This window comes from Pungitius pungitius, chromosome 15 (assembly GCF_949316345.1).
Source record: "Pungitius pungitius chromosome 15, fPunPun2.1, whole genome shotgun sequence".
NCBI lineage: Eukaryota > Metazoa > Chordata > Actinopteri > Perciformes > Gasterosteidae > Pungitius > Pungitius pungitius.
The window spans coordinates 7,581,661-7,597,328 of NC_084914.1; the positions used below are offsets into that span (position 1 = coordinate 7,581,661).

Below are 15,668 nucleotides of genomic sequence, written 5' to 3' on the forward strand. Positions count from 1 at the left end.
CTCATGGTCGTGGAAAACGATGGTACTATGCAAGCGTATGCAAGGATTACACTGCCCCCTGCTGGACACAGCGACACTTAGAGAGAGGCCAGTCGGACCTGGGGCCTGTTTCAGAAAGGAGGTTAAGTGAAAACTCTGAGTATGTTAACCCTGAAATGAGGGAAACTCTGAGTTTTCTGTTTCAGAATGGGAGGTATGTTAAACCTGAGAAAGCAGAGTAAGTCAAGCCTGTTTCAGAAAGAGAGGTAACTTATACTCAGAGTCAGTTACCATGGCAACTTACTCTGTGAACCTAACCTGGTCGGGAGCAGGTTTTCTTCGGGAAACCCAGAGTTTATTTCGTCTCCTCCCCTTTTTTAAAGAGGAAGTGGTATTTAATCACCTCATTCATTCTTTCGGTATTCATTCATTGCGCACATTTCAGTCACGCAGAGCGCATCAAATCAAGTGAATGAAATGGCATGTCCTTTTATGGACGATCCTGTGGATGAAGAGGCTGCATTAATCCGTAGGGAGTTGCATTTACGTCGGGAGAGGATTTTGAGACCCAGAGTGGATTTTTTGTCATATCCATATTCATTTTTATTTGAGCGGTACCGTTTTTCTTTACAGTCAATAAGATACATCCATAATCTCATCCATCCTTACATCAGAAACATCAGCCATCGCGGCCGTGCTCTAACATCCGAGCAGATGCTTTGCGTTGCATTACGTTTCTTTGCAAATGGTAGTTTTCTGTATAACATTGGGGATGCAGAACATATCAGTAAGGCTACTGTTTGCAGAGTTGTAAGGAAAGTGTGCCTCGCTCTTAAGCGCTTTCTCCAAATTTTTGTGCTGTTTCCTGGGCACAAACCCGTGAAAGCCATCAAAGAGGAGTTTCACAGGATTGCAGGTCAGTGATGTATAAATCGGTTTAAATGAGGCTAACCTGATAAATGACGTTCAGTTAAGAGCATATTGCTGCGACCCCTGGAAGTAAACTAATAATAGAATTCCTTTTAGGATTTCCGAATGTGGTTGGATGCATTGATGGCACACATATTCCCATCATTGCACCTTCCGAAAATGAAGCGGACTATGTCAACAGGAGGTCCATCCACAGTAATAATGTGCAAGATTGCACCTACATGAAAATTAAAATTAGGTTGAATAACACACTCTTCTTCCAGTTTCACTTCTGATATTATAACAGTTGGGCAAGTCACTTATATTACTAACTACAACTGGCTTCTTCAACAGTGTAATTAGATTAATGTAATAATGACTATCTCTAGAAAGTATTGGTCTACTTATTACTAATTACTTTCTAAATCCCATATCAACTTCAACCACTTGAACAATACAAGGAGAGACAAGAAACTGCACTTTTAATGCTTTCAAATAAACATTATACAATTGCATGAATTATTCTTGAAAAAATATATCTTTTAAAATTTGATGTTAAATCCACTATTGTTTTATACAGAATTGCTTTATAGTTTATGCAGCATTTAATGCAATTACATCAGATTTTACTTTAAATTACGGAATTAAATTACAGTTTTTAGATTACATAGAAATGAATTACACACAACACTGTATAACAGTAATTCAAATGTAAACTTACGCATTGACTCGAGCAGCTATTTTCTCCCAAGCTAACTCTCTGTCCTTCGCCGCTGCAGCCGTGTTGCTTTTTTTTAAAATATATGTTCGTACTCTCCATATGCTTGCATAAGCACATCCAGTTCTGCTGGTGAAAAATATGAAGACCTCTTTTTGTCTGGCGCTGTTGCCATGATGACTCGTAATATCTGCGCTCCATTGATAATGGCTTTTTATAGTTGTGGTGCACGCGCTTAACTCAGAGTAGGTCAACTCAGAGTTGATTGAACTAACTCATTTCAGCTGTTCTGTAACCGAAAACTCAGAGTTTCCCATCTCAGGGTAAGTCAACTCAGAGTTCAAGTTTTAACTCAGAGTTGGTTGAACCTCCTTATTGAAACAGGCCCCTGGCTTTGTAGTTTTATTTATTTATTTATGTATTTATTTATAGAACCGGTCAGTGTGTGAATATCGAATTAATGTTAAACAGCGGGTCGTTTTCTCACCGTGTAGCTGGTGAACATCGAGAAGTTTCCGCCCAAGGTTTTTCCTTTTAAAGTCAGACTTTTCCAAACCTTGCACACGACACACGTCGTTGGTGGTATCTGACTATCTACGAAACAACAGAAGTGTCGCTAAGTGTCGTTAGCTAACTAGCTAGCCAATCAGAGCGCAGAGGGGTCTTCGGCTCCACACGTGTGTGATCGGCGTGTATAAGGCTTTGTGGGTAAGTGGTGGGGTTTCCCACGCTCCTTGAACTCAACGCGTCATGGCTATTCACGCAGTACGGCCATTGGAAACAATAATCCACTAATTCATTCAGTTTTTCGCTCCAACAACTTCATGACTGGACTCGAGATCAGCTGATGATGATTAAGCTGCTGTAGGGATATTTAATTTGGGTCCTTTTGAGGTTGAGTGGTTTATATTAAAGCTTAGTCCAGAAGCAATGGCTGTATGGTGGCTCACTAAAGACAGTTTACTTTTTCACTTAAGTTGTTACACTGTGAGGAAAAAGTCATTCTTCTCTTTCAGGTTCACTGAAGGAAACAACAACAATGAATCATATGTCGTATTTTCTTTTGTCGCTGTATTTTTCCATCTTCAATATTGAAAATCCCCAAAAGAACGATGTATTTTCTGTGCTTTACACCATGTGCTTTTACTTTGAAGGTGAGAAAACATCCTGGAGATTGTTTGAGACAATGTGTCCCGACAGCAGGTTACATTGAGGTCAGAACTGGAATTTTATTAAATAAAAGGTGTACCGTTAAAGCCAAAATGGAGGTCCAGTGTGTCGACAATATAACTTGATTCAACAATGTTGTTCATGTGTAGGCTCAATAGTCACAGTAAAGCTTTTCAAACAAAACTTTAAATATTTAATGGAAAGCTGGGAAGACATTTCTTTGATTTGAAGTATGACAAATATAAACATCTGAGGGAACACAAACAAAACATAAAAGTGAGAGTGAGGGGATTGTCTCAAATCAAAGCTTAAAGCTGCCAGTGGCCACAGAAATAACATCCATCCTCTTTTGGGAAAGAGTAAAGCAGTCAGTGAGGAAGGGGGGGGGAGTCCTGTCAAACAGGACCTGACAGGACAACGTTTACCCCAAAAGTCCCAGAGCCCGGCTCATTCTTTCTGTTCATGATGTCCTGTATGGTGGAGATGTGTAATGGCTCGCTCCGGTCCCGTCGTGGGACCTCAAGCAAGTCCAACCCCACACAACTGGGCTTTGGACGCCTGCGTCTAAACGCCCGTTTCTCCGCCCGGGTCTTTGGTCGAGGGAGCCCGTCGCAGATTCGGTTGCAAGCTGTGGTGATGCCACAGAAGGAAGGGTCGTCTGAATGTGAGGACCCCTCGGAGCTGCCCTCCGACGGCGAGTCTCTGAACAGAGGCTGAAGCAACCTTTTGGCGAAGGGTGCCGGGTTTGTGGTGACAGGTACGCCGTTACATAAAACCGCTCCATTACACAGCTCTGGGGCGCCATGAAAAGAGGGCTTCAGAGTCTCCACTTTCTCATTGGCTTTCATCTTACGCCGTCTCCTCTGTGGGGAAAAGAGTGAGACTGTTGACTGTTAATCAGTTACTGCCAGTATTGTTAAACCGACCATCTGAGAAGGATATTCTGCAGTGGAAAGAATTTCATTTTGACACACCTTTCTGTTAGCCGCACAGAGACTCTGGGTCTCCTCGGCCTGCAGCATTTCTGGGCCTGTGAGCCAAAGACTGAGGTTAATTTCTACCAAGGTACCGAATGGTTAAACCTCCATCACTTGCGTAGTAGAACTGTACCTTCAGTGGCGGCGAGTGATTGTACGAGTGGGTAGGATGCCCTCCTCTTCAGGCCCGTCTCATCACAGGAAGTGAAGTGCCTATTAAGGTAACAGTAATGGGTGAGGAAAAAGGCCGCACGGAGCACCGTGACTGAGACATGACTCACGGCTGGGTCGTCACCCAAGGTTCTGCGTGCGACGCTCTCTCTGCGATTAATTGTATCAACAAACTGGCTTAATGAGCAGAAGGCGTTGAAGGCCCATTAGAGGTTATGGCCCATTTGGAGACGCCACTCAGCATCTTTTCATACCTCCACTATTTGTCACCCCGCATGGGTGGCTGAGACTTCCCTTCTATCTTTTATTTATTTTTATTTTTTAAACACAGTTGTCGTTGTAATGCAGATTTTCGGGCTGATTTTCTTGCTACCTTTCAGGACAGCAGTAGGTGTAGCTCTTGGGTGTGGGTGGCTCCGGTTCGGTGGTTGGAGGACCGGTGGGGATGCGGCAGTGGTTTGCACAGAGCAGCAGGCCGAGGCAGAGACACAGCACCAGAGACAGCAGCAGATAATTCTGCCTGTCTGACACCTAGGAGACACACCGTTGATTACATTGTTAGGAAAACGGTGACGATACACGTTGAATTAAAATAACCCACATGCAAATGTCCCCGTTTGTCGTGTACTGTGACTGCTGGACCAAACACTTGCAGCAGCTTGCACATTTCCTAAACTCGTTTCACGCAGAGGCGCCTCTCAGTAGAAAGAATAATCTTGACGAACTGGCGAGTGAGCAAACCATCCTGCTTTGCAATAACTTACATTCAAAATGATGACAGAAATATCCAAGCAGTGACAGCATGATTCTTTCATTGGCGTTAGAAGCACATGTTCGCTGCTGCATTTGGAAATTAAATTAAAATACCCTTACTACGCAACGCCGTCACTCCACCTCCTAAGCACTCGTGTCAGGAAAAGTAGTAAATCTACTGTCACACTGGAAAGAAGAAACCCGCTAATTACAGATGAAGGATTTGTGCCTGCAGCGTTGCATCTACCTCATCCTGCAGCTGGCTGACTCTGACCGACAGGTTGACAACCAGCTGGGTCAAGTTCTCCAGCTGGCCCTGCAGCAACTGAATGGACTCCGTCTGACGCTGGTCCTACGGGAGGAAAAGGACAATCAATTACACAAACACAGACAGGGATTGGGATCATTATGTGTAGTAATTTAATGAATTTCTAGAATTAAGACATTAATTAGTGCAGCTTGAAATTCACAGCAAAAAGCTTGGTGGCAAAGTGTTACTCCGCCCAACAATTTCTAAATGCATTGAGTAGGATAGTACAATATGGTTTTGGGACAATGCACTCAGTCACAGTAAAAAGCTAAAAATAGACTAACATCTGCATCCTTCCATTGCTCACCTGTTCTTCTGCTATCGTGGACGTGTTCTGGAGTTTAATGATGGTTTTGTTGAAAGCCTTCTGCATCTCCTCCATCTGCTTTCGATACCTTGAATCAAACAATGCACCATTACGCCTCTACTCGGTTTACTAACGCACTGAGCATCGCGACCACACTCCGCAGCACCGATCCGAGTCCCACTTCCTCACCTCTGACTCAGCTGCTCCAGGTAGCGTCCGCTGAGTGACATGTTCATCTCCAGCGCCTTGATGCGGTTGTTGAGTCTCATGAAGACGGACTCCTTCTGGCTGGAGCCGTGCACCGTGTTTCCGTTGGGCTCCGTGCCGTTGGGGGCCTCGGCATAGACGTCCGAGAGGGACGAGGAGGGCCTGCCGCCCGCCGACGTGGAGCCGTCCTCCGCAAAGTCCTCCGTTTTAGTTTCTGTGACGTGCGAGGGACCACCGGCGGCCTCAAGTTCTGTGGTGGTGGTGGTGTCTGGATCAGGGGGGGACACTTCGGGGGAAGCGGTGCCGCTTTCGGGTACAGCTGGCGGGTCGGGGTGACGTTCTGATTGGGGGGAGGTGGTGGGATGGAGGACTGGGGATTCATCCGTCTTATCGGGGGCTTTTATCTCTTGTTTAGAGCCATCTGTGTCAGACTTCTCCTCATTCGGCGCCGCAGCGGCATCGTCCGCCGCTGCGCTGACCCCGGAGTTAACAGAGATGGAGCTACTGAGCGAGGCGGAGGGCTCAATGTGCGCGTCTTCTGCCAGCACATCCTGGCTCTTTTCCGGCTTTGGCTCCTCAGCAGACAGCTGTGGTGTCTGCACAATAGGGGCGGGTTTGGCAGAGGATGAGTCAGTGGCACTGGGTGGGGGGAGGTTGGAGGTTTGACTGGGCTCCAGCAGAGGAGGTTCAGACCGAGACTCTTTGTGAGATTCTACCGGGCTCCCTGGGGGAGGAGGTGGCGTTTCCGACGGTCTGGCTTCGCTCTCGGTTTCCTGTTCAGAGGCTTGCTCTTGATCACTGACCACTGAGTGGGGCTGAGTTACCTCAATGTAATGCTGCAGAGGTCCAGGGCATGCAAAGGGAGACAGGGATACATGGCACGTGGGGGGTAGAATGGGAATAACGACCTGCTTTCTCTTCATAGCTTGGCATTTCTTTTTTTTGGACAGCAGGGTCGAACACTGCCGATGCAGATACTCCTGGAGGGAAGCGGCGCAAGAGCAAGAGGAAGAAAGGGAAGTGAGCTGTGGACAGCACTTCTGCATTTGTAGTCGTTGCTCATGCTGATCCCTGTTCTCTTTCTCTTCATCAAACTCGTCCTTATCCAAAAGGGTGATTGTAGAGCCGATTGATTCTTCCTCCTCTTTCTCTAGAGGAATGACAATGTTTTCATCCACTTGGGGGAGCTCTGGTTCGCTTGTACCGGCTCTGGACATCTCTGACGCAGTGCTCTCTTTGGACGGGACCACAGTTGCGAGGATACTGGGGTCTGGAAAAATCTCTTCAACTTCAGAGTCTGACCTACAGAGGAAGGACAACATAATATGCATTAGAACATTAAAGGAACGGCACAATAGAACCTTTAGAGCGTGTAGGGCTACTGTCATCCATCATTTCACAAACCACCAGCTTATGGAAAAGCCAACTAATAAAAGCAGCCAGATTTCTTTGCTTATTATGTACTAGGATTAGGTTGTAGCGCTTTAAATAAAATAAAAAGCATGTGTAATCATACTTAATGAAACATTGATGTAGCTTTACATAGCTTTTAATGCAGATTAAAGATTCACTTCGCTATGGCTGCGGTGATAGTCGTTTTTTTCCTTAGGAAGGTTCCCAGCGGAGTGAAATGACGTATTGAGTTGTGGTCCAATTTTTTAAGTGGGAACATTGATCCGTCTGGTATCTCTTTTAGCATAGAGTACACTGGACCATCATCTACAAAAGCAGTAACATTTTAACATAATCAGTGAGTATAATGAAATTACTTTTGGTTTTTGATTAACTAGAACAACGCCAGAGCTATGGTTTGTTGAAGGTGAATTCACAATCACAAAAGATATTATCAGACTGGTGACATGTACTCACACCAAGGTGGGGTCTGTAGTCGGAGAGCTGGTTTCAAGTTGGGCTGATGGCTCAGTCACGTTCACGCTCTGTGACGAAAGGTTACCTACAAAAATGTAATGGGGAAAAAACACATTAAGAGAAAATGTGACTCAAATCATCGCCATAGACCGACTGTATGTCCTTCATACACGGGTTGTGCAGATCATACCTGGGATCACTGAGCCTTCACCCAGAACATTGATAGCAATGTTATTGACCATTTTCAAAATCACATCTGAAGAGAAAAAGAAAAAAAACAAGTAATAGTTTTTCCAGGTTTGGGATAATGTCAATCAACTTGATGCAGCAGAAACCCATTTTTACCAACCTTTTGCTGATCCAATCAGGTTGTTGGATAACTTGTCCTCACCAGGTGCATATCCAGGAGGATAATCTGTACCGAGAAGTGTAATTAATAACACGCATGGCAAACCATTGAAGGGCGATGATAACGGACTGATAATATCCTATGATGCAAACTTCACCAAATTGGTTTGTGACCCTCAATGTTCTTACCCAAGTCATCGTCCTGATCATCTGGTCTTTCTGCGTGATCAGCTATCTCCTCGTACTCTTCCACCATGCTTGTGCCAAACACCCTGGCAAAAAAGGAAAACCTTCTTCAAGCCGGGCTGAGGTTACATCGAAACCTACCCTGTTCACGAGTATGTTAGGAAAGCTTGGCATTGAATATGAAGTACCGTATGAGACTCAGGGGACAGAAATGTTCAGAGCCAAAGTGAGAGAGCAGCTCTACCTAATGAAAGAGAAAAAATAACATCAGTCAGATATTAACGGAAGAGGATGATGTATAGAGTGCTGCAGGGAGGATGTGTTTTTGTTTGCGTCGCACAAGTTCACTCGACAAAAAGCCATTGGGACTTTCCATTGGATCTTGGATTATTGCAGAAAATAAGCTCTATGGCTATTTAACACAAGGTCTGAATATTCAGTTGAGCAAAAGCTTCAAAATTCACAGTACTGGTAGCTTCGGACGTATTTCATGTTTCAGAACAAAGCGCTAAAATCTCCTAAACTTGTGTCAATGACAGACTTTATTTCAGGCATTTTATTGTGAACTCAAGACTTCAAGATGAGGGGAACTGAAGTGCAAAAATGCTGACTCACTCCTGTGCGTCAGGACACTTTCCCGCAGCACTCTATCGGAGTCCATGCCGTTTTTATTTCATTTACAAAAAGCAAAGCCTTGATTTAGCTTGGTTGTCAAATTAACACAATGGGTTGAAATGAAACATTGAGAGACTGGTTGACAAAAAACCTGAGAAACATCTCACGGTTAGATCGTTTGATATTATATTAGTACAGGGGTTATCACATGTTCATCCAGATGAGTATTCAATAAATACTCAGGGGGGGAAAAAAAAGAGTATTTATTGAAGTTTTAATGAGTCAGCAGCTAGCGTAGCAACTTAAAATACACTTCGTTTAGAGAGTTGATCACACCACTCCGGAAGACCCAAAATACATCCCCCTCCCAGTTTACTGTTCCGCTCACACAACCACAGACCTCTACAAGAAAAGCATGCTAACCTTTATGTACTTGGTGAACATCTGAAGCAAGAGAGACAGAAAAGAAGAATTAAAAGAGACATATACATGCATTTTAAACAGGTTTCAATTGAGTCACTAGAAAACGGCAAACAAATAACATTAAACATAATGACATAATTTTACTTTGGAAAATATCTGTACGTCCAACTGAAAAATTGTTATTCACAAAAGGGTCAAGACCTCCTTTTCTACAGGCCAAAACCTCCATTGAAAAGATTCAGAGAGAAAATAGCTGGACAGCGATTCCTCTGCACGACATTAGCGTGGAATCGAGACGGACGCAACGCGTTGAGAAAAACTCACCTTCACATATTTAGCATAAAGATGCTCGTCCAATGGGAAGCTCTGGACTGTGCGTTCATCCCGGCCGTGAAAGGTTCCCAGCTTTAGCCACTTGTTTGTCGGATATCTAGAACAACGTAGGTATACAGATGTCTCAGAGTTTATGGTTAGAACTTTAGAAATGGAAAATGGACATTTTAAATTTTGTTATTATAAATATGACGTGTGATAATTAATTTGTGTGTTGTGTTGGCTGGAAGACTAGAAGGGCGTAATATAAATGCAAGTCCATTTACCACATAATGAACCACACTCAGGTCGGTCAGGTTATGTAGGTTGTGGTCTGGAGATTATTTTTCCCTTTGCCATTGCATCGCATACAGCCTTCTTGGCGCAGATGCACCCAACCGCAAATCTTCATGGGCATGTTTGTACTTTACATGTTTGTAATATAATGTGTGCAACAGGTGGCTTTTGCGATAGTGATAAGCAATTTGTGGTAATATCAGCAGCCCAATCTTTGAGTAAAGTTAACACTTTTACCGAAATACATAAATTGAATGGAATACCAAAATTGGTGTTATCCTTGTGGATATTGCATGTGTGGTATCTGCACCACATACCTGTCACTGATGGAGACAAGAAAGTCTTTGGGGGTAGAGGAGAATAGTTCAAAGTTAGCGATGTCCAGCTGCTTCACCTGGATGGGCTCACAGAGCTCGATGATGAACCTGGATGAGAACGAGGTAAAAAAAAAAAAAAAAACGTTGCCTTGGGTGGAGGTGAAAAGAAGGTTTATTCGTTAGGTAGAAAGCGGGAGACGGAGGCAAATACACACCAGATTTTATTACTGCACGGGTTTAGCATGTACACGTCCATGTTCTCCATCAAAATGGCCGAAGTGCTCTGTACGGAACAAATTCAGTGATTGATACTCGCTTGTATTTGTCCTTATGTCAGCCTCCGTTATCATAAGCAGATTACTCAATAGGCATTAGTATCACATACAGTACCTTTGCCTCTGGGTTGGAACCAAGGATCTTGGCTCCGCACTCCACTGAGGCGTAGTTATTGAAGTTCTTTTGTACCTTCTTCACCGAGGGAGGAGCCACATTGTTAGAAGTGTGAGTTGACTGAGCTATTGAGACAAAAAAACAGTTGTTTTACCGGGATAGGTTTTGCTTTGAATAGTCAATCTTAATGTGACCTAAACATTTTAAAAAAAAAAGACAAACTCAGAATCTTACTCTTCTCATTCTCGACCTCCATCATCTTCCGGGTCCACTCATCAAAAGTGGGGATGTCCTCGGGGTCTTTGGTGCTCACGCTGGTATCTGGGCCTTTGGTAACGAGGGACCTCGTGTCCTGTCAGAGTTAATGAGAAAATGAGAGCTGGGGCACCTCCTCTGTTAGAGGGAGGGAAATAGTTCACACGGTGTCAAAGCTCCTTACTTTCTCCTGTGGCACGTAGGAGGCGTTGGCGTCCAGATGTTTTGTGCCGTGACCAGTCGGAGACGTCGGAGTTGGGTCACTCTCGGTTTTAGTTCCCGCAGTGTGAACATTGGACGTGTTCTCCAGAACAATTGGAGGACCGCTGTGAGAATTAAGAAAAAACATTGTGGTCTTGCTTAGGAGTGCAAGACTCCAGTATCATTTATTTGAGATGAACTATAACCTGATTCGGCTGCTTACAGTGAAAGCCAACTTGACAGAAATACGAGAGAACTATTACTTTAGATATTTTTAGCTCATTAAGTAGGGCACATGACCCACCATACCCACCTATCACCATCAAATGGGTTATTCTCTTCTTCTTCTTCACAGTGTGCTGGAGGCAGGTCTGAACCAATGACCTCGGGTTCAGCTGCATCGTATGAAACTCTGAAATTAAACAACAATCCATGTTACACTTTTGAAGCCATTACATTTGTGAGGAAATTTTATATATTATAAATAAATATTTCAGGATGTATAATGATATAAGGATGTCGCTTTCATGCAGTGCATTGACATTTCCCGAAACACCAGGATAAGATTCAGCGGAACAGGCATATTTTAAAAAAGAAACAAAAGAAACTTCAACAAGCCTGGAGGAAAAATATCTTGCCTATCAGGGATGTTGTCTTGAGGATTATGGGTATTATGGGGGTTTGAATTGTCATCAAGGTCAGCAGCAAATTCAGATGCCAGTTGGGACGAAGGCAGCTGGGAGGCCGAGTCCTCGTCTGCAGTGATGGACGTGTCAGGATGTGGGTTTTCAGAGCTTTGCTCATGTTCCCACTCAGGTTGTGATATTCCTTCGTCTGTCTCCAGCTTTTCCTCTCCAGCTGGCTCCTCTACTTCAAAGGCCTGATGGATAAACATAGAGAAACTGGAACTGTGCAATGAAATATTAAAACAGTTGGGCCATTAGCCAGTGTTGGATTTACTAAGCAGACACTTAAAGCTTCACGTGTTCCCAGGAATCATAAAAAATGACCAGATGGTACGGTCCAGTTCTAAAAGTGTTGTGCTGCTCTGGAGGAAACCAAAAGGTAAAGCCTTTGGAAATTGTAGCCTACGTGTGTCTTTGAAAGGATCATTCATTAAAATTGACCAATTGTCACAGCATGAAATGTATATTTAGTACTTTGTATGTCCTTGGTTTTAATTTGCAGCAATTATACTGTACCTCTATGTTTTGATTTTTATCGTCATTCACATCTTCTGTTTTCAGCTCCTCTATTTGCCAATGCCTCTCAATGAACTGCTCGTTTTCGGATAAGGCGTGGGCCGGTAGGACACCGTTTTCCTCAATCTAGAGAAAAACACATAAGTAAAATACACTGACACCATAAACGGGGACGGTTCAGTCCCAGAAGCCAAATAATCCTTGTGATGCCGTTATGTTACTAGTAGAAATCCCATCCGAGTCTAGCATTACAGCAGGTTTACTGTGTGCTTATATCCTCTAGAAAATAAACAACGGAGGTGTATGGTCACATGAGTTTATAATATACCTGTGGGTAATTAAATGATAATATACAGCTGATGCTACCTTGTGATGACGACCTTTTTCCCCTGACTCTTCCTCCGAACCGACGTCCTGTGAGGACACTGGCCTCTGGGCCTCTTGGAGCGACTCTGTGCCACCGACATAACAACTACAGCACCTGCAAGACAAAGGGGAAAGGAAATCACACGCGAGGCCACCGGTCTGAATATGGGTCACTTGTTGATTCACGGAGAGAAAAAGGCCTGGTATCCGGGAGAGAAGTAAAGACACTGTATGTGGATATTTATTAAAAAAAACGAGATATGCTAAGAATTGGTTAGACTGCAGTGAGTCAGACACGGTGGAAGCTTCAGATCAGTGTCCCAGTGGGACACACGGAGAAAGTCCCAGCGGCAAACCTCAAACACCTCAAACATGGTGCGTAATTGCAACGAAAAACACTGTGAAACCCGCAATATATTTAAATTTTTATATAGATTTCACTATATACTGTTTTTTATCTGTTGTCTATTGCCTGAAAGCTGTTTTAGTGACCAGATGCGACTGAACGTTAAAATAAAGAATGAAAAACATTGAATTACTCTGTAGAGATATAATATGGGTCTCTGTTTGTTTTAAACACCACCGTTCTCATGGGCGATGCTGTGACAGAAATAATCGCCAGGTTCACTCCTGGCAGGAAAACCACAACAATAATTAGGAGGAATGAGGCTTTAAATGTCTTATTTATTATAATATTCTTGTTGAACAGTCTCAAAGGCCACACTTCAACAGAGACTGCAAACATGTCAACAATCTGTGCAATTATCTGGATTTGATCCTTCATTCCAGGTCAAGTACTCAACTTGGCCCACGGTCACTTCATTGGCCGGCTGGTGCACCGGCTTTGTTGATTGGACTTTAGGGGCTAGACCGGCGAGAGACATTACAGCGAACAACAGAGACATTGTTTTCTAATTGAAACCAGAGGAGCATGGATGGTGTTACGGAATTATTTTCTCAATAACTAACAGGCAGAGCGAAAGCAGAGACATTACAGGGAAAATCCTAGAAAAAAATCTGAATGTTATTAGGTGTACCCTTCATATTGAAATGGATGGGCGAGCCCACTACACTGTACTTTTAACGAAAGATACAAAGATCATGTGTATGTGGCACATCTCTGACTGTCATATGACCCGAGTGTCTCAACTTTAGTCACATGACGTGATGCATCACTGATTACTACCATTTTCAACTTGTGTAATAACGTGATAAGATGATTTAGTACGTGGCAATGCGGCGTCACATCTATGGCAATAATGATTTCATTCACTACTGAACTTATACAGCACCTTTCATGCAATCAAGAAATGGTCTCACCTTAGCTCTGTTTCAACGATGACAAAATAACAGCGATCACAATCCTAATAAGGACTTCAGAGTTGACAAAGGAAAGGAATTCATATTAGAAGCAGAACAATTAATCTATATTGTGACAGTGATTCATGATCTCAGATATGGCCTGAGGCAATTTTTAAATCGCATCAGGCCCAATATGACTTTTGTACGTCAACATAGGAGTCAATATTAAGTACTGTCCTGCTGCAGAAGTATCCTGGCTTCTACTGACTCATGGAAACATTTGTGTTTGATTCCTTAGAGGAAACTACAACATAACACCCTTAAATGTGTGTCAATAAGAGTGAGAACGATTATGTCGTTATTGTTATCGTACACAATAATAACAATTGCGATTTGATTATTGTTTTTGTTTTTTTACTTCTACAGCCCAGAATTGAACCATCGGCAGAGACAGACTTCAAAAGATCTTAAGCATTACCAGAGCTTTAGAGAGAAGCTGTGCTGGTGAAAGCAGGCCAGGTCAACTACATGGACATTAACAGCCACAATAACAAGCCGCACCGCTCCCTCTGCTCTCTATCTCAGGTACAGCAGTACGAGGCGAGTGTTGTATCGATCCTCAAACATCACGTCAAGGCTGCAGCCCCACAATCGTAACGTGACGACCTCCAGCTGTCAAAGAGGACGTGAGACCCTCACCCTGAACGACAGTAACTTAACCCAAGTCTCTAGTGGCGGCCACGACTTGTGGTGACGAGCTTAATAGTTAACTAATCACCCGGTAACTTGAGTACAATGCACTTCATGTTATGCGTGTTCGATGGCCACCGTCCTTGACGTCGTACACGTTGCATTTGCTACAAGGCTAATGTTAGCCCGAGTTAATCCTAGCTAACAAGATCGTAACGTCACTTACGGGTCAGCAGCTCGAGCAAGTCGCAACCCTGAGAACAGGTCAGGAGTCAGCCAGGTGCCACATCACGGCGTCAGGTTTACGTCAGCTAGCTAACGCAACACTTTGTAACCCCCCCCCCCCCGAGTTAAACACGTTTTACGGTCCCTGGGGCGATAACGCGACTCCGCTCGAATGGGGCGAATGAAATGAAACTCACCAACAGAACACGGTTACACACAGCCACACTGACACAACTCGCCACAACTGCGGTTTCATCTTCATCCCTCTCCGGCTGGGACGGACATCCTCGCTGTGACGTTACTCGGAAATAGGGTTGTCTCCTCTGGACGAGTTGTGTAAAATATTGTTAATGCGGGTGCTACTTCCTGTTGACTTAACTTAGGCAACGCTAGCCGCTTCTCCGCTGAAGTGTGATGCTAACCACTGTCTCACACACACACACTCTCACACACACACACACACAACCTGGTGCTGCCGAAGCCAATTGTCGGTGCGTATCAGCGGGCGACTCAACCGTCCAATCAGAAGGCAGAGAGGCGGGTGCGCAGTTTAAACTGAGCATGTGGAAGGGGCGTTTGTTTCGATGGGTACGGTCGCCTGCGTGGGCGGTGCTGCTCTTAGTGAGGTATTTTGTGTCGGCGGCTCCTTTCAAAAGTCACCATAGTTGTGATGATTAATGAATATGTCTAAATAGCATGTCATAACTGTGTTGTTCATCGAGGTTAATCCAAAAAGGAGTGGTAATTGGGTCATGGGACTTCATTTCCTCATTTCTTTTCCACAAAAACAATACTGCAGTAACCTGATACTGAATCCAGGCAGTCTTACAAATTGCATGTTTATGTTGAGGTCACTAGATGGAGCCAACAGAGCGACATTCAAAACAAAATTATTTTAATCCCCTTGGTGAGGGCAACGAAACTAACTACTAGTCTGACGCCCAATGAAAGGGTGCACCTCCTGCCCAAATCTCATACCCTCATGTATGATCTACTGTGTGATCACTTCCATTACTGTAACCACAGGACATACGATACATTCACCATGCACGACGTATTAGGACATATAAAACGGATACAACTGTATCAGCATCCAACATGCCAGCTGTTGATAAGTAAAGTAAATCACGGTAGTGCCTGTTTTTCCGATCAATCAACATTGAAATGAA

At 43.9% G+C, this 15,668-nt stretch overlaps 1 protein-coding gene across 3 annotated transcripts; it reads right to left on the minus strand.

Annotated features, from left to right (window-relative positions):
* Positions 1-2,810: 2,810 nt before the first annotated feature.
* LOC119209623 (SUN domain-containing ossification factor-like) lies at positions 2,811-14,979 on the minus strand. 3 transcript variants are annotated; one of them, XM_037459059.2, is made up of 24 exons: positions 14,697-14,979; positions 12,283-12,397; positions 11,917-12,042; positions 11,353-11,594; positions 11,028-11,126; positions 10,698-10,839; positions 10,493-10,610; positions 10,259-10,383; positions 10,084-10,151; positions 9,869-9,976; positions 9,267-9,372; positions 8,943-8,963; positions 8,093-8,148; positions 7,908-7,990; positions 7,720-7,785; positions 7,561-7,626; positions 7,371-7,455; positions 5,484-6,803; positions 5,295-5,382; positions 4,925-5,029; positions 4,298-4,455; positions 3,887-3,966; positions 3,751-3,806; positions 2,811-3,639 (listed from the first exon to the last, which is right to left on the minus strand). In XM_037459059.2, the coding sequence occupies exons 1-24, from the start codon at positions 14,759-14,761 to the stop codon at positions 3,172-3,174; spliced, it is 3,966 nt and encodes a 1,321-aa protein (XP_037314956.2). In that variant the 5' UTR covers positions 14,762-14,979; the 3' UTR covers positions 2,811-3,171. The 3 variants fall into 3 exon arrangements, with proteins under 3 accessions (XP_037314956.2, XP_037314957.2, XP_037314958.2); XM_037459061.2 differs by having other exon boundaries at positions 3,476-3,659; XM_037459060.2 differs by lacking the exon at positions 8,943-8,963.
* Between the last annotated feature and the right edge of the window lie 689 nt (positions 14,980-15,668).

Coding starts and splice junctions, on each gene's coding strand:
- LOC119209623 (XM_037459059.2), bottom strand. CDS start 14,761: ATGAAGATGAAACCGCAGTTGTGGCGAGTTGTGTCAGTGTGGCTGTGT. Junction 10,384..10,492: donor GGAGGTCGAGAATGAGAAGA/GTAAGATTCTGA, acceptor TTGTCTCAATAG/CTCAGTCAACTCACACTTCT. Junction 9,977..10,083: donor CCGTGCAGTAATAAAATCTG/GTGTGTATTTGC, acceptor GTTCTCATCCAG/GTTCATCATCGAGCTCTGTG.